General features: G+C 38.0%; 1 protein-coding gene and 1 long non-coding RNA gene across 6 annotated transcripts in view; one reads left to right on the top strand and one right to left on the bottom strand.

Moving 5' to 3' along the window:
• nr5a2 (nuclear receptor subfamily 5, group A, member 2) overlaps nt 1–9,680 on the bottom strand; it is a 71,528-nt gene extending 61,848 nt beyond the window's left edge. For 2 of the 3 annotated variants that reach the window (XR_012335923.1, XM_065259535.2), the window contains exons 1-3: nt 7,340–7,860; nt 5,339–5,457; nt 3,629–3,770 (exon numbers count right to left, since the gene is read on the bottom strand). Coding sequence is in view for 2 of the 3 variants with exons in the window: in XM_065259535.2 (XP_065115607.1) it covers nt 3,629–3,770; nt 5,339–5,457; nt 7,340–7,421 (343 nt within the window). In the remaining variant the exon portion in view is untranslated. Of the gene's footprint in view, nt 1–3,628; nt 3,771–5,338; nt 5,458–7,339; nt 7,861–9,487 lie in introns of those variants that run through there. The other variant, XM_065259536.2, reaches the window with a different exon arrangement.
• On the top strand, nt 5,743–22,628 carry LOC141281588 (uncharacterized). Of its 3 annotated transcripts, none has more exons than XR_012335926.1 (3): nt 5,743–5,882; nt 18,713–18,839; nt 21,645–22,628. It is a non-coding gene; the product is annotated as an uncharacterized lncRNA (long non-coding RNA). The 3 variants fall into 3 exon arrangements; XR_012335924.1 differs by lacking the exon at nt 5,743–5,882 and adding an exon at nt 8,035–8,142; XR_012335925.1 differs by lacking the exon at nt 5,743–5,882 and adding an exon at nt 11,436–11,692.
• The last annotated feature ends 672 nt before the right edge of the window (nt 22,629–23,300 follow it).

The raw sequence follows: 23,300 nt of genomic DNA, 5'->3' as shown, positions 1-23,300 counted from the left end.
GTGAGCACGCTCATTAGGCCCTCTAATATCTCCAGAACGTCTTAAAAAAATAAAACAATTAAAGGACCCGGTCCAACAGCTGCCTGGGGAGTGATTTTAATGGCCCTTGTCGCAGTGGTGCGTGTGCGCTTGACAACTATTCGCGTGTGATGTGATTGATCCGGCGAGAGAGGGAGGAAAGCGTTGCCGCGGCGATCCTGCTGCTAGCATCAGTAACATTCTGGCAAACGATGATTCCTTAGCAACTTGTGGTGAGGTGTAGCATTTATTTATTTATTTATTGGTATTTTGGGGTTTTTCACATGTGTCTGATCAAAATAAAAAATGGTGGAAAGTTTAACTATTAATGATTTCTGGGTAATTAACAAGCATGAAACTAATAGGTGGCTCTTTTGGGAAATCACAATTAGAACCTGCGACTCATGAATGCATGCTCGTACCCCCGCAACCCAACACCCCCCCCGTCCATGCACATGTAGGCACACCATCCCCCTCTTGCTTTTTGTCTTCTGATAGGGTTTCTTTATTTCTCACGGCGTCTAATTAAACAAGGTTATTTACATGCAAGTCATACTGGGGTTTTTTTTGGGGGGGGGGTGGAAAGAGGGTGCTTTGTGATTTTTTCAGAATGCCATTGTTGCAGTACACAGTTTGCAATTCTGTATAAATCAAATATCCGAACGACATTTTATATATTTACGGAAATGTGCTGTTTATAAAAAAAATGACAATCTTTTATGGTAACTAATACCCCAGAAATATGCGATATCACCCACAAATTTGAACTCTACTTCAAAATATTGTACTGACTCATATAGTTGTACTCCAAACTTGCAAAACTAAATTAAAAATAGTACATATGTGCTCATTACAGTTTATTTACACAATGAGAACTTGACGCCGCCCGCTAAATTAAACATGCAACTTGATGACGCTATGCAGCACACAACTGTTATTTGTTTATGGTGGTATTACGCCTACTGTTTCAATTACTATTTTTAAAGTACATACAGTGCAGTACATAGCCTTTTTCTTTCATGCAGTTATTGCTAACCATTCCGACACTACAGTATATATATATATATATACAGCATATACAGTACTGTGCAAAAGTCTTAAGCCACCATGCTACCATTAGATTTGTTGTTTTTGCAATTGTATAGTGATCATATATCATTATTTCTTAGTCTCTTTATTAGAATAACAGGCAACTGCAGGATCTCTTAAACTTAAATTAAATCCTAATTTTGTATTCTAATCGAATGGCTTTAGGACTTCAGTCTTTTCAAAAAAGCTCAAGATGTGTTTTTTTTTATTTTGTGTACATATTTGTATCTTAAAAAAGAGTGAAAAAATAATATGGGTGGACATTAAAACTTTGCGTAAACAACAAAGCTGGTGATGGTGGCCTAAGACTTTTGCACAGACCTGTATATATGTGCGTTTGTCTATGTCTATTGTATAAGTCTATGTCTTTTTCACCTGTGTGACTGATAAAACCAGTGAGTTATTCGAACTGCTTTCAGAAAGCAATTGCCTTGGTAATAAAAGCAGTTGGCTGATCTAATTTGCTTGAATTGGGAGTCAATCGTTGTTGTGTTTGTTTGCGCGTACGGCGTGTCTCTGCAGACAGGGCCTGTCTGGGCAGATTCAAGCGCTGCTTATCGTCTGATTTATGTGCGTTTAATATACAGGAATATTAAGCGTTGCTTGGGCGAGATTCCCTGTCCTATCACAGGCATATGAATGCCTCCCCTGGCCGACTCCTGACACACAGTTTGTCATGTCCGCCCGAGCTCTACTCCGTTTCGCGCGCACACATGAATAGCTATGATACCTATGCATAAGTAATAGCACAGCTCCGGCGGCCCAGGCGAATGTGCACCCCAAAAAAAATGACAAAGTGCGCAATGCAAAGCGCGGCGGATGTTTTTGAATATCTGTGCGGAGATCTTCTGATTCATCAAGTATGGATAGCAGACGTTTGATGAAATCGAAACGATTTTACGCTCGACCGAGCACAGCATTGCACCCAAATCGAATAAATAAACGCACAGGCGAGACTCCTGTTTAACTTCCTCTACGCTTCCTCAACATCATCTGCAATGATAATGAATATATATAAATAAATATATATAAAAAAAGATTAGATTTCTCTAACTGAGCCAGAAGGAAGACAATTAAAGACCTTCCTCTGAAGTCATAACACATAAGATAGATCTCCCAATGATTTTTAAGAACTGCAGCTTCCCCTAATCTACACTATATTGATAATGGCACTTCCATGGAGACATGGAGGAACACTCGTCTGTGTCACACTGATATGGACGTGCTGTTTTTGCTTCTCGTTTAGATCTGTTTGTTGAAAGCACTCACATGTGTAACATTTCAAGTGATATTAAATGATCAAGTTTAACATAATTAATAACTTGCATTACTCACTGCCATCTTGTACAGAACATGTACTACATAGGTGCAGTGGACAGTTGTATACACTAAATGTGACCCTGGACCACAAAATATAGGTCATATAGGTCAATTTTTTTTTTTAATTGAGATTTATACATCACCTAAAAGCTGAATAAATATGTTTGTTGGGATTGGGCGGTGGTCTCCAACCTTTTTGTGAGCCACAATGGATAAAACAATCTGGGGGCTACTTTTTTGATATAGTTTACTTAAAACTTTTTTATTTTACTTGTTAACATGTTTTATTATTGTTTTAAACGATAACTTACATAAAAGAAGCCAAGCTAATATAGAAAATATGTATTAAATAAATATAACAATTGGGACTATTAATAGAATGTGCTTTGGGCACCTCACAGACTCTGTGCGGGCAACCTTGTGCCCGCGGGCACCGTGTTGGAGACCACTGTGATAGGGAAATATTTAAAAAATCTGGAATCTGAGGATGCAAACGATCAAAATATCGAGAAAGTTGCCTTTAAAGTTATCAATTAAAGTCCTTAGCAACACATATTACTAACAATAAATACAGTTTTGATATATTTGCGGTAGGAAATTAACTAAATATATATTTATTAAACATGATCTTTACTTAATGTCCTAATCATTTTTGGCATTTAAAAAAAAAATTATAATTTTGATCCATATACCAGAGCTACTTATGGCTGGTTTTGTGGTCCAGCGTCACATATAATAAAATATTACAGATGGTTTTCTTTTAATTTGTATAAATTTTCCTTTTCAAATGTAATGTAAAATAAATAATTATGATTAGATTGTAATGTAGTTTTTTAACAAAAATGAATATGATTTGTATTCAAAACACTATTTTGGCTATCGTCTTCCACGTCTGCAGCTTTCCCAAGGAGTTAAAACCATCATTTCGAGCCTGTGGGCAGTATAAGCGAGCGCTCATCTCTTTGGATGGATCTGACAGGGCGCTGGAGGGCCTTGTATCCTGTTGGTAGCATGGGCCAGCAAATCAAAGCGAGCCAGCTATAAAACGACAGCGCTGGAAATTTTGCCCTCCAGCAGTTAAACAATTAACAGTCATCAGAGCATCTACGCAGTATCAGATTTAGGGGAACCGCGTAGCGATCGTACAGAATTCCTAGACTGTTCGGAAGAACTCAAGAACGTAATTGAGAAGGTTTCTTACCCTCCAGTTTCATGCCGACAGTGAGGCACTTTTGAAACCGGCAGTAGGGGCAGCGTTTCCGCTGGGTCTTGTCTATCTGACAGCTCTGATTCTCTATACATGTGTAACGTTTGTTGTTCTGCACCGTTCTCTTGAAGAAGCCCTGCAGAGAGAGGTGAATTAAGATGTCAAACTTTTGACCCCGGTATTTTGCAACCTCGCACACACACAGAAAAAGAGAGGTGTTACACACACGGCCACACAAGTAGACCTAAATAAAAGTAGCGCCACGGGGTGAGAAACTCTCCCTCAGCAGTCGTCGCCCGCTTGTATAAACACAAACACGCACAAACACTCACCCACACAGAAACTGACATGTGCACCCACACACACCCTGACGTGAACAAACGAAAATAAAGGCTGCGGCTGGAAAGAAACGTGAGATGTTGACCACGTATCGTCTAACCCGAGCGGACATGCGCAACAAGGTCGGACAAAATAGCCCACCGGGTTCAGGCTACTATCGCTTAAGGTGACCCTCTTGACATCTTCTGGAATATAAAGATCTAGTTTAGCCTCGTGATGTACAAGTGCAACATAATTCACATGTTTCCATGAGCTACTGTACTGTCGGATCAATTAAAACTATGGGCTGTGCTATTCATCAAATTTGATATTTAATAATGTCATTCACTAAAGAGGAAAAAATGAGAAATAGTATAATTTACACGGAAACATTTATTTTTGTGGTGACTGCAAAATTGCACATATAGTAGATAATTAAATTCAAATTTAATTTAGAGCATTTAATACACTCATTTTTTCATTTTTAAACCATAAAATATATATGCATGATGGTATTAAAAAAGCGTCTTTAAAATAAATTCACACTTCAGCAGCTCTAAACCTATTATTCATACTGCAGAACCCCAAAAAGCATCTAAAAAAATTCAATAAATTATATCCATAATTTACAGATTCACCTGCAACAGTTCTGAATTCATTTTCAAAGCAGGAGAAAATCAAACAAGGAAAGGTATTAACTTATTCTTGATCAACACCGTGGGGAGATTGCCCCATTTAAAACTAAAAAAATCAATATTGCACACACACGTGCGCTCATGCCCATAATATCATGGTGCACAACAGTGATCAGTAACCATAGACTATTTTAACTTTAATAAGTTGAAATGAAATATGTATAGATGTACTTTAATATAAGTTACAAATCCTTTACTAAAGCAACTAAACAAGTCAAGTAAAATATTTCATTAACTACACCCTATTTACAAATCAGTTTCCTAATAAAAAAAGGTTTAAAGGTTTAAATATCTCCAATACAAAGTAATTTTCTCATGATGTCTGCTACAGAATTCTGTTGACGATTAAAGAAAAAAGCTTTTGCATACATCAACAATCCGAGTTTCACATGTGTGTGCACATATGGAAGTGTGTGAGACAAAGAAACTGGATTTGCCAAAGTGTCCCGTACAGTTTCCGAACTCTGAGTTTATGTGTGACTGATCTCTAGACCACCAAATAAACACATCACCGGATTTCAATTGCACAATAACAAAACACCCAATCAAGATATGTCTCCACTTACAAAATATGCAATCATAAAGTCAACATCTCACAATATACTAACAAATAACTCTGACACGTGAAATTGACTAATAAACAAATGGCAGATTTTAGAAACTGGCTTAGAGGAAGTTACATTGTACACACCTTACAGCTCTCACAGGTCAGTAACCCGTAGTGATATCCAGACACCTTGTCCCCACACACTGGACACATTTCATCCAAATCTTCATCGTAGGAGTAGTCCATCATTTTAAACTGGGGGGCTGAAAATAAAAAACAAATATCAGCATACATGGTAATATTAAAATAATATTAAAATTAATTGCATGTTGTTTTATTATTATTGCTAATTGCATCATAACAGAGTGACTATCTAATCCTAGATACAGTTGAGCAAACAACTCTGATACAAAAATGCAGAAATTGACATTTGTGCGCCTCCTAAAATATTAGCATTAAAAAAATGAATTTTTTTGTACGTGTATGTAGGTTTGGAGAAGAAAAATAAGTGTCTCTGGGAAATAACCGAAGCTTTGTGTGGAGGATGGTCGCTGACAGAAGAAAACTTCAGTTTCAATCTGGTTAATATTCATGATGGCTGTAAATTGGTGTGGGAGCGCGAGAGAGGCTGGTGTCTGGAGTTGGAGTGCAACGTTTAGCCACGAGGCGAATAAAAGCAAAACAACATGTAAATATAACAGCAATCTGTGCTTTTAAAATATACTGTATCATTTCTCTTGCTTCGCATCTTTGCTTGTTCTTCTCTCTCTCTGAATGGGCTTTTTCATTTTAATTATTCAATCTTAATTTGATTCATTAACATTTAACATGAAGTGATGCGGTTTGGGAGAGCAATGAATAAAGCAACAATTTCTACATTGGCCTAAAACGAAGTTATTTTATAAGACATTCGAAATGAATTTTCTAGCTGTAGAAAAAAATTAACATTTAGCTCGATTGCAATGCGACTCTTCATAAAACTTTTCGGAAAGGCCTAAAACAGAACAAATTCATTGATTTTCGTTTAACATCTATTTATTTATGTGATATACTCACGAGTCCATGATTTATTTTTGCAGTGTGATTGTATTTTTATTATTATTTCTTTTCCCTTTGAAAATACGCGGATCTGTAAAAGAACGCAACAAGTGTTTTTTTTATAAATTGTAGCATTTCATATACTGTACGTGAAACAATGCTCAATGAATTACATTTTAGGTATTTTCATAGTTTTACATTTTTATTTACATTTAAAATGCGACTATAAATTTTAACACGTGCCAAGTTTCTATGATTTAAAAAAATATGTATTTACTGCTCTCTGATTTGTGACCTGTGATCAAGTGCCATGAAATAGTAAGGTTTTATTTAAAATATTGCTTTAAAAAAAAACTATTTCTGGAAAATATATCATAAACTAAAGTTATTTGAGAAATATCCCTCAGCACTTTGAAAAATAGCCTATATAAATTATCCCTGATCACAATTCGTCTTTAGACACGTGTACGCACGCAGCTAAAATATATTTATATTCAGTTAATTTTGTTTTGCTATTTAATATATTATAGACTCTAAGTGAATGATTTATGTGTGGTGTAAAGCTGTGCAGTCATTATATTTCGTGTCCCGTCATCAGTTTGATAGGCTAGTAAGACAAAATACTGTGGGAGGTGGTACAGATCATTCAATTTATTTAAAACTCAAACTATCACTTTTAGTGCCTTTTTTGTTTGTTTTTATCTAATTTATCTTTTAAATACAACTTTGCATATTTCAGTTGTTGAAGTAAATTAGTTTGAATGCTAAACTTTTTTAGTTTTGTCTGTTCAAATTGTCTGTCGGTATTTTACACGGTTACACTGATTCAGATGTGACAATCAGACAATTCATGAAAGTTTAAAATGTGAAACCATAAATAAGCCTATTTAACATATAATTTCAGTGACAGGAAGGGAAAATTAGTTCACAAGTTATATTTGTTGCATGCACTGTTATGCTCATGTTAAAGGTCGCTGACAACAGAATAACTGACAAGTGGGCAACTGTTTCAGCCAAAGGGTCTTATTTCGGCTTCGTGTAATTGCGTGAATAAATGATAGCCCCCGAGGTGCATGGCACAGATTTAGTGTGAAATATAACGCTTACCTTGCATGTTTCTGGGCATATGCCCCTGTTCCCCATGCGACCGAGCGAGTCCGAGAGATTCCGACTCGACTTTAGGCAGCATGACAGCTCTGCTGAGCCGAGGATGAGCACGCGCCGCTCCGTCCGGTGGTCTGCCTGCGCGCGAGCAACACCAGACAATCTCAGAAACCTCGTCCAAACGTCCGACAAAAATCCTGCGTGTATGGATACGGCTTAACTACGCTCAATTGTGTTACAATTTACAAGCGCACCGGTCAACTGTGAATATTCATTTGAAAGACGCTTCATGCGCAGCGTACAGTTAATAACTTAATATTCACGCGACTCAAAGCATTAGGAAACGGAACATAAACTAGCAACACAGCCATTAAACTATACCAAGACCCTCTGTACTAAAGTATAGCGTTATCTGTGTATTCGTCGAGTGGTCGTTGTGGCGATGCTGGTCTTTAAACCGGAGTGCACGAGCTGTCATGAACTTTGCGCGAGCCCCTCCTCCGCGCGCGCTCCGAGTCGCTCTATCTGCGATAATGTCAGAGATGTGAAGTTCAAACCGCTCCTCGCTGCTTTGTTTACGGCGCACTGACACCCCGACGGCCAATCAGAGCTGGGATCGGTGCGCTGGCGTCACACGTTCGACCAATTAGAATCGAGTGAGAGTGTCAGCGCTTCTGCCTCATTCACTTGGTCGACAACAGCTGTTTAATAAAACTTACAGCGGATCTGCTAACAGAGAGACAAAACTAAAACAATGTAGTTGAACATTACGAGACACGCAGCGCCGTTAAGCGGAGCACCGGGAGGTATGTTGTTATGTGCCGGAGGGTCAAGTAGCCTATTTTGTGTGTACATTGGATTGCTGTGGCAATTAAATATTACTGTTTGGGGAATTTAATGAAAAGCGAAGGAAAAAAATATAATGTATTTAAAAAAGCAGTTGCGAGTATTTATTTGCCTAATAAGTATGCTATTGCATTTTTGAGCTTGAATTTACAGTAAAAAAAAAAAGAATTTAGAGAAACCTTATATAAGTAGGCTAACTGTAAAATAGTACATTTTGCCGTGATAAATAGTAGTTTCATTATAGTACCATTTTATGCGAATATTTTGTTACGATAATGTTTATAAAAGCATGTGAGGACATCCCTAAATAAAGCGCTCACATAAATGTTGTAAATGTGACGCCCGTCCGTGCGGATATAATGTTAAGTCATAAAACCATAAACCTATGCTTAATCTTTTTCATGATAGGGTTGTCGCTCAGATATAACCAAAATAATCGGCACATAATATTGTCATCATACAAACCAGCACACAAACCCACGTATTGAACAAAAGGTCGAAATAAAAAAAAAAGGATTTAATTTTCTCTAAAGATTTAATTATTAATATTGTCTTGCTATTTCAAATAAATTCTTAAACTTTAAATATTTATGCAATCAACTTTTTGAACCTACAGCAAAACTGAATGTTTGTTTTAAAAACGAAAGTTTTTGGTTTGGGTTAACGTTTTGAATTTGTGTCTTAGAAATATAAACGTATAAGCTATAGACTCAATAATAAAGTAAAATGATTAAAAGTAGAATTTATAATAAAACAGCAAATAATAGTAAATTATTAAATATGAGTATAAGTAACATTACAAATAAAATTAATAATAATAAAACAGTCTTAAAATATTTATAAATTCCGCTATACATTTTACGCTAGACTGCCGTCTTATCTGTAACCAAATAGCGCAATAAAATGACAAAAATGTACCGTTTATGTGATCGCATACAATTCCAAACACACTGTATCCTTGTTAAAAAAATCAACTCTTAAAAGCTTTAAAACGGTAATAAAGTGAGCAATAAGGACATTAGGTGAAAAATATTTCAAGCCAGGAAAAAACAATAAGGCCTATTGTTAAGCTTAACCTGTCATGTGGATCCAAAAGAGAGAAAAATCAGGACTGAAAAAGTCCTAAAGACTGGTCACAGTCCTTGACATACTACTGAATATTACAATAAAAAGTAATGAATAATACAATAAATAAATAAAGTAATTGATAGTATCATGAATAATGGCAGTTCAGCAGGTGAATCAAGGTGATAGAAACTTCCTTTTAAGAGCAAATAAACAACTAAATGTTTGTATACCACTCACCCAAATCTTTACTGGAGTCTCGTCCTAATTCACTTTCAAAACTAGTAAACATTGTACGCAAAACAAATTACATACAGCAACAGCAGCTCGCCCTCCCATTCTTTCCCAAGATCAAACTTTTCTAAGGATCCACTGTCCGTAAAAAATGGAGGTCTTTTTGACGAAACCACCACCCTGGCATTTCTCCCTTTACTTTCACACACTCACCCCTCAAACCCCCGTCCTCCCCCCAGCATGACCTGCTCTACACCCGCACTCACATCTCACCTATCCAACAATATTCAAAACTCCTGCGGCTGATAGGTTTGTGCAGATCACGTGGAGTTGGAGGGATTGATAACAGCCAGTTATAAAGTGACACACGGATAGATAAGCCGCAGGGGATAGATAGTACCGAAGGAATGATTAACCGGTGAAGAAGAGAGTTAAAACTGCCTTACCCACCAATGAGTGAATGGAATAGGAAAGGTGGTAAAATGCAAGATCAAACAGGTTGATATAGAGCCGCAAACTTTGAACTACTACTACTAAACACCAGCACACACATTTTTGGTTTATTGTTTCTATACATATCTAGATGGGAATGTGTGTCTCATTTTACATTGAGTTAAGGTGTGAGTGACTTTTATTATCATAAACCATCATAATTCACATTGGAGATTGTTGATGCAGGCCATTTACACTTCACTGAGGCAAATTAATGGAAAGGCAAATAAACTCCTTAGTTATATTGCAAGGAGGAGTAGCGAGCTGATTCCTACAGTGTGTTAAGTGTAAAAACAGAAGCCATATTTTGCATTAGACTTTAAGAGGTGATCCAACACATAAACTGTATTTATGTGTGTCTGGGTTTTATTTTATTTCTGTTTTACCTTGTTTTATGTTTTTCAAGGTTGAGGGAATTTCATGCGAACTCTCCCATTTGTCCGCATAACTAATTTGGGTTGATGGTTCTTCAAAAGGACAGATGTCAGGGTTAAATTTATTTTGCTATACGTGCACAATTTTCAATGTTCAAATAAGAACAGATTTGCTCACTTTTGGGTCATGACCCACTGCTCTAAAAAATACATATAAATATATATATATATATATATATATATATATTAAAGTAAAAAAAATGAATAGTCTTCACTTCCCTCTTAACGAACAACTTTCAACACAAAAGAGCAATTTCGAGCAAGGTGAGGGGCAACAATGCCATCTAAATTAGGCGCCAAAGATAAAGAGTCCCAGGACAAGTGGGCCGGCAAACACAGGCCTGTTGACTGAAGCGATGGTACCTAATGACCCACATGTCACTGCCCCACAGCAGCTACAAGGGAGAAGACAACAGAGTGTGACTGTCTTGACTACCATAAGTGGATGTGCACTGATAACAGAAGGGGTACCTGAGAGCTCTTTGCTTACCGGAGAGATTACCAGCCCTCTGAGGCTCAAAGCCGAGGGATTTGTCAACTTAACCCCTGTCACCGGTCGCCTTTTTTCTTTCTCTGCCGCATTTTACGACGCTGGAGGGACCACAGCACTAAACACAGATCTCTTTACAGCAGAATAAAACATGTTAAGTGTAACGCGGCTGGGGTCAAGGTTTCAATTGCGGAGGATAGGGCTCCAGGAGCTAATGAAACCAGGACCTGGAGACTCATGTGCAGGCCAATGGACACATTTATATGTGCAAAATTACCTGCACAATTTATTAGTCTTTAGAAGGTTATATATTATTTAATGTATACAGTAGAATAAAAAATAATGTAATTACTTTGGACATAGGGGCATCTGCTTTTTATGTGATACTTGACTTTGATTATCCAACATTATATGGTAATATTATAAATTTTTTATATTTTAATTGTTATTTAGAGATGCAAAACCCTCTAAGTGCGTCTGACATGTTTTCTTGTAAATGAGCATTTTTATTGATCGAACTCTGACCTAAAGATTTTTTGCTCTTTGCTCCCCCTACAGGTTGGAAGCGGAATTGTCCATTACCACTGCCTAAAATAATTTAGCCTACTGCAGCAAAGCTGGCTCTGATTGGATTGTAGGTCTGCCGTAAAGCAAGTTTTTGTAGTTTTCACTTGAACTACAGGACCGCGACCCGACGGTTGGAAACTTCTTTAGTGCGGTTTTGGCCGATACAGGGCTGCAAAGCGAATGTGAAAGTGCCGTTCACCCTGTTTCGGGTGAAAACGTTATTTTAAGGTAAAAAAAAACTCTTTAGTGTTGCTTTAATACCGTGGGTTCACACCAGCCGCGTTTGAGGCGTCAAAATCACGTCTACCGCATCTAGATTGCCGATTAAACATTTTGAGTTTACACGCTTCATTCACACGCGCGTGAAATTCTAGTCATTGAGACATTCACACGGAAATTTACGCCATGGAAGGGGCTTCTGCGACTCTGCTCGTAGAGTTCTCAACCGGTCGGGCCGGCCCGACAAACCCGACGGGACCCGCGGGTTCAGGTCAAAAATATAAGCAAATGAGTCGGGTCGGGTCGGACCTCGGGCTTAATCTTTTACGCTCCGTGAAAAAAATTATTAATCATTACTGCTGATTACCATAAAGAAAGTCTGGTCCTGCTGCTGCGTGCAACGTGAATCACAGAGAGGGACGGGGGATAGCAATAAGCTCCGGGGCGGATCTGCAACGGATCCAGACCGGAGCTGCCAGCTTCAGAGCGGATCCGTTGCAGATCCGCTCCGGAGCTTATTGCGATCACTGTTTGCACGCCTGTAGCCTGGAGAAGAAGAGATGGAGAAAAGTAAACTTGCCGCAGGTGAATTCACCGTTGCTTGCTGCTAAAGGAGGAGAAACCGCTGGCGCTGGGTACATGTTTGAGTTCTTTTTTATTTATTATTGTGTGATTTTAATTTAAGGCATATTTATATAGCCTATATTTAAAGTTTATGGTTTCAATTGTTTGTATTGTTAAAAGGCGTGGACATTAAAGCTTGATTTGAATTCCCGTCTGCTGTTCATGATAATAGCCTACGTGTATGAGGATGTATCGGGTTAAATCGGGTCCGGGCTTTAAAAGCCACGGGCCGGGTCGGGTTGTAATTTTCAGGCCCGTTGAGAACACTATCTGCTCGCTTCCTGTAATCACTTCACTACTAGAGCAAGCTCCTGATTGGTTAACGCGCCGTGTTTTTCCGCCAAAGTTCAAAATTTTCAACTTGCGTGTTTGCCGCGGCAAAGCTCAATTCATGCCATTCGCGCGAAATAGACGTGCGAATGAGGTGGAATTGCGTCTACCACGCCGCGCTAAACACCTCATTCACGTTGCGAGACCTCCAGACGCGCGTCAACACGTCTTAATACTAACTCGCGCTTGACGCCTCTACCGCGGCTGGTGTGAATGCAGCATTAGACTTTTTATCAATTTAATTTTAATGGGAATGAAAGGGTTATTAGTCAGAAATTGAAATTACTAACTGCTCTTACGCCATACAATATAGTTCTAATTTTTATCCGCTTAAAAAAACGCCACGTTTTATTTTGTGCCACCATACTTACTCATGTTACAGTCTTTAGATAGGGAAAACATGGAAGTGTTTGGTTGCTTCTAATTTTATTCCTGTTTGGATCCTAAGGAATGAATGGGGCTAGGCTAAATGCTAACACATTCACAACACGCTGTACAAAGATTAAGTGCACGCATTGAAAAAAGATAGATATGTCTAAGTTAGATTCGTCTAAGTTGAGGTAAAAAAAAATAGTAAATATGGAAAAACGGTGTTGTTTACCTTTAAAAAAGAATTCACTCTTTTTGGACAAGACATAGTAATAGGGTGGCCATTCGTGTCAGTTCCGCCGGACACGTCCCGAACATGTTTTCGGGTTCGTTCTCCGGAAGTCGCTTTGGTTTAATATTTAGGGTTTAATTTCAGAAAAGCAACCGCTACATTTCAAGGTAAGAATGAAACTACAATGATTGTATGTTTTAAAAGAAATAAATCTTAATTTTTCTAATGTATTTTAACTGAAATGTGAGAACCTCGATGATGTATGCGGTCGAGCAACGAGACTTCCGGAGAACGAAAACGAAAACATGTTCGGGACGTGTCCGGCGGAACTGGCACGAATGGCCACCCTACATAGAAACAATCGCAAAATCACTAAAGATGCAACTAGAAACATTGCAAATGATGAAAGCCAGTGAATTAAAAACGTATAAATGAAGAAACTGAACCACACATTAGGGGGCGCTGTGATCTATGTCGCTGCCATATTCTGGTTATATTCAGGTCCAAGTACTCACAAGGGACGCAAGTTTAAATGTAGGGCTCGTTTCAAAATCTCAAAGGCCACGAATTGAATTTTTTTCATATTTATTTCCGCAAACATTGAACGCAAGATTAACGCTAACCTAATTAGTAGTCTTCTCCACTAAATGTCCCCTTCATTTTTGCCTTGCGCGTGATGTTACCAAGGAGCGAGAGGCAAAACTGTCATTGATTCATTCAGTGCTTAAAATGGCGATTTCAGGTGCTACGTTGATGTCACCTTCACATAAAAGTCAGAGGTTTACAAAGCAAGATGATGACGATAGTGTTGTGAACAAGAACAAAGATATATGCGTGATTTGTAATGCAGAGGTGAAATGTTGTAGTAATATTAAATCTATATTCATTGGGTTGAATCGAGAATCAAGTATAAAAATCGACCAGAGAATCAGAATCGAATAGAGATTCGGAATTGAATCGAGTAGCTTGTGAATCAAATCGATCTGGAACATCTGAATCGATACCCAGCCCTATTTAAATGTGATCCATGGTCGTTTCAAATTTGCCTTCCGTGCAGTTTGAGGATTTTGCTGAAATATAGTCATGGCGTATAACAGATATTGTCAATAAACCAGTATTTCTGAATGGCCTGAGGCATGAATTAAGTGGATTTGAAGCAAAAGTATTTGATGAACATTCATGAGAAAGCATTCGCTTAATATCATAATATTTTTGGTGTAAGAAGGCCCATGCAGCTTAAATCTTTTTACAGTTAAATCAAATTCTTTCATATTTGTTTGGTAAATATAAGGGGTTGGGTATCGATTCAGATATTCCAGATCGATTCGGTTTCGATTCACAAGCTATCAAAACGATTCGATTCCGATTCTCGATTACATTTTTGATTCCGGTTCTCAGCTAGGTTTTTATACTCGATTCTCGATTCAACTCAATGAATATAGATTTAATACAAATACTATATTAATAAAAAAGAACAGTGAACAGCAGTTTACAAGTGGGTAATTAATAAAAAGAAATTAAAAGCCACAAGTCTTGCTTGTGAAATCTAAAATGCTTCCATTCCTCTGTTCAATGTTTGGGGAATATGAAAAAAAAATCGATTCTGCTCTTTGAGAATCGATTTTTAATCGGCCACGTTAAAAAAAAAACGATTAATCGAAAAATCTATTTTTTTGCCCAGCCCTAGTAAATATTGCTTTCTTAGCTTAAGGCTGTAATAGGTTCATATCTGTTTAACACATTTTACTTTTTTATGGATGTTAAAAAAGTCTGAAAATGTGAATGAACAGTTTACAGATTTCATCTGGACCTGATAAGGTAATAGTTTCATTAACTTATTATACTACATGAATGAACTCACATCCAGTAACTGGTAGTGAAAACAATTTCCTTGTTATCTCCCACTATAAAAAACAAATGTCTTGTAATGAATGACAGTACGGCTTTGGTCTATCGATGAGCTCCGAGATCCTTGTTCAGCTGTGTGCTTCTTTATCCAAACCCCTGTCAGTGCGCAATTCCCAAAATAATCTGTGTTTGATTATTGGAAAACACTGCGTATGATATAATGTCAATATGGTACACAAAGGAAATAGCATAGATATAATGGGCTTTTGTCACGCGTTCATTCCAAAGCTGTTGAAATGCAGTTACATGAGGATAATGGGGAAAAAAGCCAAAGGGCGTGGGACACTCGGCTTCAGTAGACGTTTCCTGGCTGTGACAGCTCTATGCTTTGTTTTGTGTAGTATTAGATGAGTGAGGAGTTTGTGTGTTACAGTCCAGGTGTAGTTATGAAGTCCAACATTGTTTCTTTATCCTACATATATAAACATTCAGTTCTAATATATGTGTGTGTTAAGAAAGGGAAAGTGTTCTGGCTGCGTGGAAACTTTGTTTTGTTGACCTTCCCTAGCTATCATCAATGAAAAACCAAGGGATGACCAAAAGAGAGATAGACGCTCGACAGTGAAAGTCCAGACAGAGAAAAGGAGTGTTGTCGGGCATTGTCGAGAGAGTAAATACAACTCGGAGCCTGGGAAAGGGCTGGGATATGTGTCGCGGCATTTCTGAGTCATACTGTCCGCTTATCATGTTTGTTTCGTGTTTCTACCTGAGATGTGTTTACATTAGCATTCCTCTACTGTACTATTGCAGCACGACGCCCCCAGCACGCATGTTCCCAGCCAAAGGAATGTCTGGTCAGATCGGATCCGTCCACTCCGTGTTTAATTAAACCCCATATGTTTTCCTCCGGCGGAGGAGGAGAAAAGAGAAAACATCGTACCGCTGCTAGATCCATTAGCGGGTCAAGCAACAGTCATTGTTCATTGCTTCCTATATGCTTCTATTTTCAAGAGCTTCGTGGAACAATAGCACTCGTGGTTCTGTCAGGTGTTTGCAGTCGCCGCGAAAACCAAAACAAAGCGCGTGTGAGGCTGAAGAAAAACACTCGAGAGTCAAACAAGGCCAGCTCTTCTGAACCCCGATGTAAGAAGCCGGGCTTGATTATGACCCTGGAGTTGAATCATAACTGACAGATGTCTCAGATGTAGAGAATTATGGCTGTAAATTTGAAAACGGCTGCATGTGGAATGCAAAGTTTATGGCGAGGATCGTTTCAAGCTGTACATATAAATAAGCTGCGATTGAATTGTCATTTAAGGATGTATATTCTGACCATTGTTAGTTTCTGTAGGGAGCAATTTTTTGCTGATGTTGATTAAGTCAAAGATGATAATATTTTTACATTTGTTTAGCTCACGTTAGCAGCGCAAAAGGTTTGAAGGTTTGAACTCCGGGAACATGAGTACTGATAAAAAATGCATGCCTTGTAATGCCCTTTACTGTAAAAGTGTTGCCAAATAGTAAATTGCTTGCCAGTTAAAGGGGACATATCATGAAAATTTGACTTTTTCCATGTTTAAGTGCTAAAATTGGGTCCCCAGTGCATTTATCAACCTAGAAAATGTGTAAAAGATCAACCCAGTAACTTAGTTTTGGTAAACCATTCTTTGCAAGCATGTGAAAAAATAGCTCATTGAAATTTGGCTCCCCTTGTGATGTCAGATGGGGATAATACCACCCCTTTTCTGCACTATCCAACCACAGCATAAAGTAAAACAAAATAAAGTAAATCATAAAGTGCAGAGATCAGCTCATTTGCATTTTAAAGGACACACCCAAAACGACACTTTTTTGCTCAAACCTACAAAGTGGCAATTTTAACATGTTATAATAAATTATCTGTGCTAAAACTTCACATACATACTCTGGGGACACCAAAGATTCATTTGACATCTTAAAAAGGTTTTGTGAAATGTCCCCTTTAACATGTTGAGCTCTGGTGCTTTTGTGGGTGTTTGAAGTTTGAATCCAGCTGCAACATTTTCCAGTATTCTCACCACAATCATTTTCATCGCATCTTTACATTCCTTTAAAGTCAACAATGACTTTTTTAATATTGTGATTTTTTTTTTACAAATAATTTATCTGTGAGCTTCATTGTTTTTGAGAAATTCATTCTCTCTTTACTTCCGGTCACGAGGAATGGCAGTAGGGCAGGCCCGGGAAAAGATCGCAGTAATAATAAGTCACTCGGATATATGCCCCGACAGGGAAAATACGACAATCGCTAATTAAGATAAACACCAAAAATTGTACACTGTAAAAAAATTCCGTAGAAATTACAATGTTATTGCAGCTGGGTTGCCGGTAATTTACCGTAGATTTAAATTGATGTTATTTACTGGCAAGAGTTTGTTCAAAGTTAAATAAATTTTAAATATCAACAAGTCTTTATCTTTACAGAATAAAACTATACAATAACAGCCTCATGCAAAGCATTCTGGAAACCAGAAATCATCATCAACCTTTTTCTGTTTTTTGCTTCAGATTTTGTTTCCCAGAATGTTTTGCTAGATGCTGTTTTTTTAGTTTTACTCTGTAAAGACAAAGACTTGTAAATGTTTAATGTTCATTTAACTTTGAACAAAATGTTGCCAGTAAAAAACATAAACGTAAATCTACGGTAAATTACCGGCAACCCAGCTGCAATTTCTACGGAATTTTTTTTACAGTGTATGTAATGAAAAACACAAGCATATATATTATATATTATATTATACGGTACATTATATTTTTTATATAATGGGTTAATGATGTGACGTTAATTATTTTGTGTCCATATGGTTCAATTAAATGTAAAAGGGTTAAAATTTTAAAATAAATTTGCATACATTCTCTTTTTTGAGGACCAAGTCTAAAATTTCTGGTTTAATTTCATTCTGAAAGAATATTTGGGGGATAATTGCAAAAATGTAGTGTGATATGATTTTTTACATCATTTTTCAAATATTATTTAGAAAACAGCTGTTTTCAGCATGTGTCCAGACAAATATTACAAAAACGCATTAAAATGTAAATTAAGAAATAACAAAAATTGTATTTATTATTATTATTATTATTATTGATTATTACACTTAGATGCCATCAAGGTGGATTAAATATCTACTATTTCTCATTCTTTGGCACAATTCTACACCATATGACATTTTCAGCTCCATTCAGTCTTAACTTTCATAAAAATGGTGCAAATGTAATTTTGTATGGTATAAAATTAACATAAATATATTGTGCACTGAAATAAACCTATATTATTATATATAAATATTATATTATATATTAACGTTCCTGTAAGAGAACAGTTCATGGAGCTCAACTGGATTGCATTAGTAATGCAAAGGTAACACAGGGTTTAACATATATACTGATAAAAGTAAGTCTACCAAATGTAATTTTACTGTAAATGTATTATTTTTATAATAATGGTAAAGACAGGCAGATGTTCTTATGATTAAAATGAGCATTTTGGACATGTCGTTATATTATCAAAAGCTCTTGCTCTCAAACTCAACAATCCACATCCTTTTTAATTTTTTTCAAAATGCCTCTATGTTTGTTTTAAATCATAGCTGAATGAGCCACACTGACAGACTGCACCGTCGCCTCCACCTGACCCCTGAGCAGGGCAATAGCCATCCACGCACCCGCCCCATCGACCCAGCCGAGCAGAAAGCAAAACCCAAGCCGACGATGCACGTAAGTCTCATCTCACACCCTCACAATAGCTCGATCCAGCACCCCGCTAATGACTCAGAACGGATAGGAAGCTACTAGAAACCTCTTTAGTTTCCTCCTTTGCATGAGGGAAACATTAAGATATTCTTTTCTTGGTTGCCTCCCAAGGACTCGCATTGCGCGGCCCTAGAAGGGCAATTATCACCCTGCCAATATTGTTAATCCATTCTGTCATTTTCAATGATATCTGCTTGTGTCAACTGTAAGGCCTAATAAAAGCTAATTGCACATAACAGCCCTAGATCAATATATCAGTCAGAGAAGGTGGCAAGTCATACCATTTATGAGACTTAAAGAGTGCAGAGGCAACGAGCATATGCACATTATTAGATTCCTTGTTTGCATTACATGTTGATTGTATCGAGAATCTATTTAAGCATACATAAACAGCTTTTAAAAATAATTTATAATTCGGATAATTCCTGTGCTGGATCTTGATTGGTCAATACATTCCAGCTATGCTAAAACAGATGTACACCTGTACACTTTAAGGGACACTGCACTTTTTTTGAAAATAGGCTCATTTTCCAGCTCCCCTAGAGTTGAACATTTAATTTGTACCGTTTTGGAAACCATTTAGCTGATCTCCAGGTTTGGCGCTACCACTGTTAGCATAGCTTAGCATAATCCACTGAATCTGCATCGCACTCAACAATGACCAAAGAGTTTCAATATTTTTCCTATTTAAAACTTGACTCTTCTGTAGTTACATCGTGTACTAAAATCGAGGGAAAATTAAAAGTTGCAATTTTCTAGGCAGATATGGCTAGGAACTATACTCTCAAACTGGCGTAATAATCAAGGACTTTGCTGCCGTAACATGGCTGCAGGAGGCGCAATGATATTACGCAGTGCCCGTAAATAGTCCAGTGGGAAAGTCTGCTGAATGGATATCAAAACGGAAAAATAAAATATTTAACTCTAGTGGAGCTGGAAAATGAGCCTATTTTCAAAAAGTGGAGTGTCCCTTTAAGGCCAATGTATGGTCCATTTTTTACACCGTGGGTGTGCATTATTTTCGAATAATTCAAAGGAGTCTATTATTCTGCTTATACCACGGTTACCAAAAATATTGCCCAGGTGCCTATTTTTAAGGTTAGGTGTGCGGTTATTGACAATTATACCACGGGTCTGTTGAAGGCTGTATTCTGACTGGCTGAGAAATGTTCCGTCGGTATGCATTAATTTCTGCTAACCGCACACCTAACTTGTCAAATGTCTTAAAAATAGGCACCAGAGCAATGTTTGTGGCAACCGTGGTATAAGAGGAATAATTTACTCCGGTCCTTTGAATTATTTGAAAACTCTGCTTCGCGTCGTGCCGCATTGCACCTTGGGTGTGCATTATTTTCTTATAATTCAATGGCCCGTCGTCAATTATTCCTTACATAAATCAACACCCATGGAACATTTCTCAACCAATCAGAATAAAGCATTCAACAGCCCTGTGGTATAAGAGTACATATTTGGAACACCATCTACCTTAATGGGACCATTTTAAAGGGTACTGCCCCAGTGACAACTTGGGACCAAAAACGTCCTATCCAGACTACTGTATATGGAATATTATTATTCCACACATTATTGCATAAAGTTAAACTTTCAACATCCCGATCTCATCATCAAGGAATGATTGGTGACGTGTTGAAATGTTCTGACCTCGTCCTGTGGGACGACACAAGTCAGTGAGACTTTCTGTAGCACTCAGACATCATTTAGTCATGGTCTTTTTGTCTGTTTCCTCTACCATCAAGGGTCACTATTGTGCCGACTAATGCAGAGCAAACACTTCCACCTAACCATTAACGCAGGGCCGCTGTTTGAACAGCGCGACAAACTGGAATGGCATTTATGGTGGTGGGCTGTTTTGATAGGGAAGAATCTCCATCAATTAGCCCTCTATACTCTCTGCTTTCTTCTCGCTCCGGGGTAGAGCGAGCATAAACGTGTGTTGGAAAGAAAGAGAGAGAGAGAGTTTGCCCTGCGTTTAATGGCACTCTAACTTGAGAGCCGATCATTAACCCATTAGAAAAGCGTGTCTCTCGGCTGAGGTTCTCTGAGGGAACGTGCCCTTGAGATTTGCGTCTCCTGTTTGCATCATAGTGCTTACTGTAAACCTCTGAGAAATGACACAGGGGAGACGTTGAGAGACATTATAATGTCTCAGGGCAGAGCATTGCTCATTACGAGAGGTGTTAACAGCTGTGGTGGAACTTACCAACTTACCAAAGCGTTTATGGGTGGTTGACCCATATGCCAGAAGCATGATTTATTTGTAACAACAATAACATTTCTCAATGTCAAAAGAATGAGCAAAACGTGGCGTAAATAATTTTATGTTGCATACTACCCAACTTTCCAAAAGTATTGGATGTCAGCTGCCCTTTTGCACTGTGAAAAAAAGTTTCCAACACTTCATTTTTGCTTTCCTAATGGTTTCGTAGATGGTTTAAAAGACCATCAATGCAGCTTTTAACTAGGTATAACATTTAATAACATACATTACAGAGAGATTAGAGGACTTTTTACACATTACGTGCCGTGGAAAATGTACATTTTGCTATGTAAATAAAATAGTCAATTGGCTCCGACAGAAACCTCAAATGCTTATATAAAGTAAACCATATCATATTCTCTCATCTCGTACTTCGTAGAGCCACGCAACTGACATCGTGTCATTAAAGGTCTTTGGTGTTGTATTTGTTTTGGCTCAAGTGGGCAAGCATTGCATTGACTATCATCCTTATTTCTTCCTTCTCTCCACAGGCTTTTCTTCCTGTTTGGCAACAGACCTGTTCTCCCAAATCTGGACGCGTTCCCGAATCAAACATGCATCTTCAATTTGGCCTTACAGTACGACGAAAACAATTACATTTCTTCCTCCCTCAGAGACTCACGTTCTTAAGTTCCTGACAGTAGATTGAAATGCGGTTGCCCAACACGTGTCCAAGTTTGACGGGAGTTTGGACTACGTATTTAGGCGATCCTGATGTAAATTGGGCTTTAAGGGAGATGCCTGGCAGTGCACGGTAACTTGGTCCAAACGGTTGCGGAGGGTTTTGTATATTTTCATGCTCTTGGGAACAGATTTGGGTAGGGTGAGGAGGACCACCCATGCCCTTTCTCTCTAGGAGAGCTCGACCACCATTAATTAGAGCCATTCTGTGGCCGGGACACCTGTGAACTCAGAAGTGGGAGCTCATTCCCAAAAAGAGCTCTTCTGATTCAGCCCAATAAAAAAATCAGCTCCTGCAGACACCCAGAAAGCATCCACATATGTTTTTCATGTTCCTCTATATTAGGAAAACTTAAACCTTTGCTTTGCCAATCGCTGTTCAAATGAAATATGAACAAAGCCTTGTTCGGTGATTTGCAGCGACAAAGTGAATCATTTGACTTTGTGATGCAATTTGAATGTGTCAGACGATAAATTTAATAGGTTTAACTTTATTCAAACCGATTATTTGCACTGAAAAATCAAGCTACCTGCAGACAGTCAATCATTTCATCAATGTAGGCTATCAATTTCCAGTGATATGATTGATAACGCAGGGATATAATAAAAATCACGCGTGGAAATCTGTGGCAGACATTGTTTGATGCATGCATTAATGATTGTCATCGTATGATGCATTATGCGTTGCTGCAAATAATAAACCGTCAGAATTTGTAGCCCAGTTGTCACTTTCAAAATGTACAGCTTTGCATATAAAGAGGTCCGTTTTAGTATCCCAAAAGTAGATATTAACACCAAATGTATAGATATCTATACATACTTTATACTGTCCAAGTGACAGGTATACTGTATTTTGACCATTTATTAACACATTCCCCTCCAAAATTTTCCGAATAAAATTACACCTCATTTAATCTTATATCTTTGATCAGATTTGCTAACGCTACGGCCAGTTACTCATCCCAGCAAACATTACAGCGACCCGATGACCTCCAGCGATAAAATCACTGTCAAGCTTGAACATAAACGTTGTTCTTTACAAAATCCAGGCTTCCAGGTCTTCGGTCTGACCCGCTGATGAAACGAATGAAATATTTTACTGGAATCCAACTGGATATAAATGGGAGTTCAATCTCTGAAGCCTTTAACAGGGATTTTGAGGTGTTTGGCTTCACGTGGACACCGATAAATCTGTCACCCACAGAGATTCGTCTCCCGCCCTCCGAGGGAACAAATTGTGGCGTACGGGTAGGGTGTTGGGGGGGAGAAGTGACCTGTCAGAGCGCTACATTCATCACCGGGACAAAACGCTCACGATTATTTCTGCTGACCGCCAGGAACCTTTCTGCTAAGCACAAAGTAGATTCGGGCTTCTGAATATTTTCATCTAATCAATACAGCTATTTGCAAGCGATGTCAAGACCTCTGGGCAGAAAAAAAGTAAAGGAGAGACAATATTATAGTGC

The sequence above is a fragment of the Paramisgurnus dabryanus genome, chromosome 24 (assembly GCF_030506205.2).
Source record: "Paramisgurnus dabryanus chromosome 24, PD_genome_1.1, whole genome shotgun sequence".
Lineage (NCBI taxonomy): Eukaryota > Metazoa > Chordata > Actinopteri > Cypriniformes > Cobitidae > Paramisgurnus > Paramisgurnus dabryanus.
The sequence above is the reverse complement of the archived record's forward strand: the minus strand, read 5'-3'. Positions and strand labels throughout refer to the sequence as shown.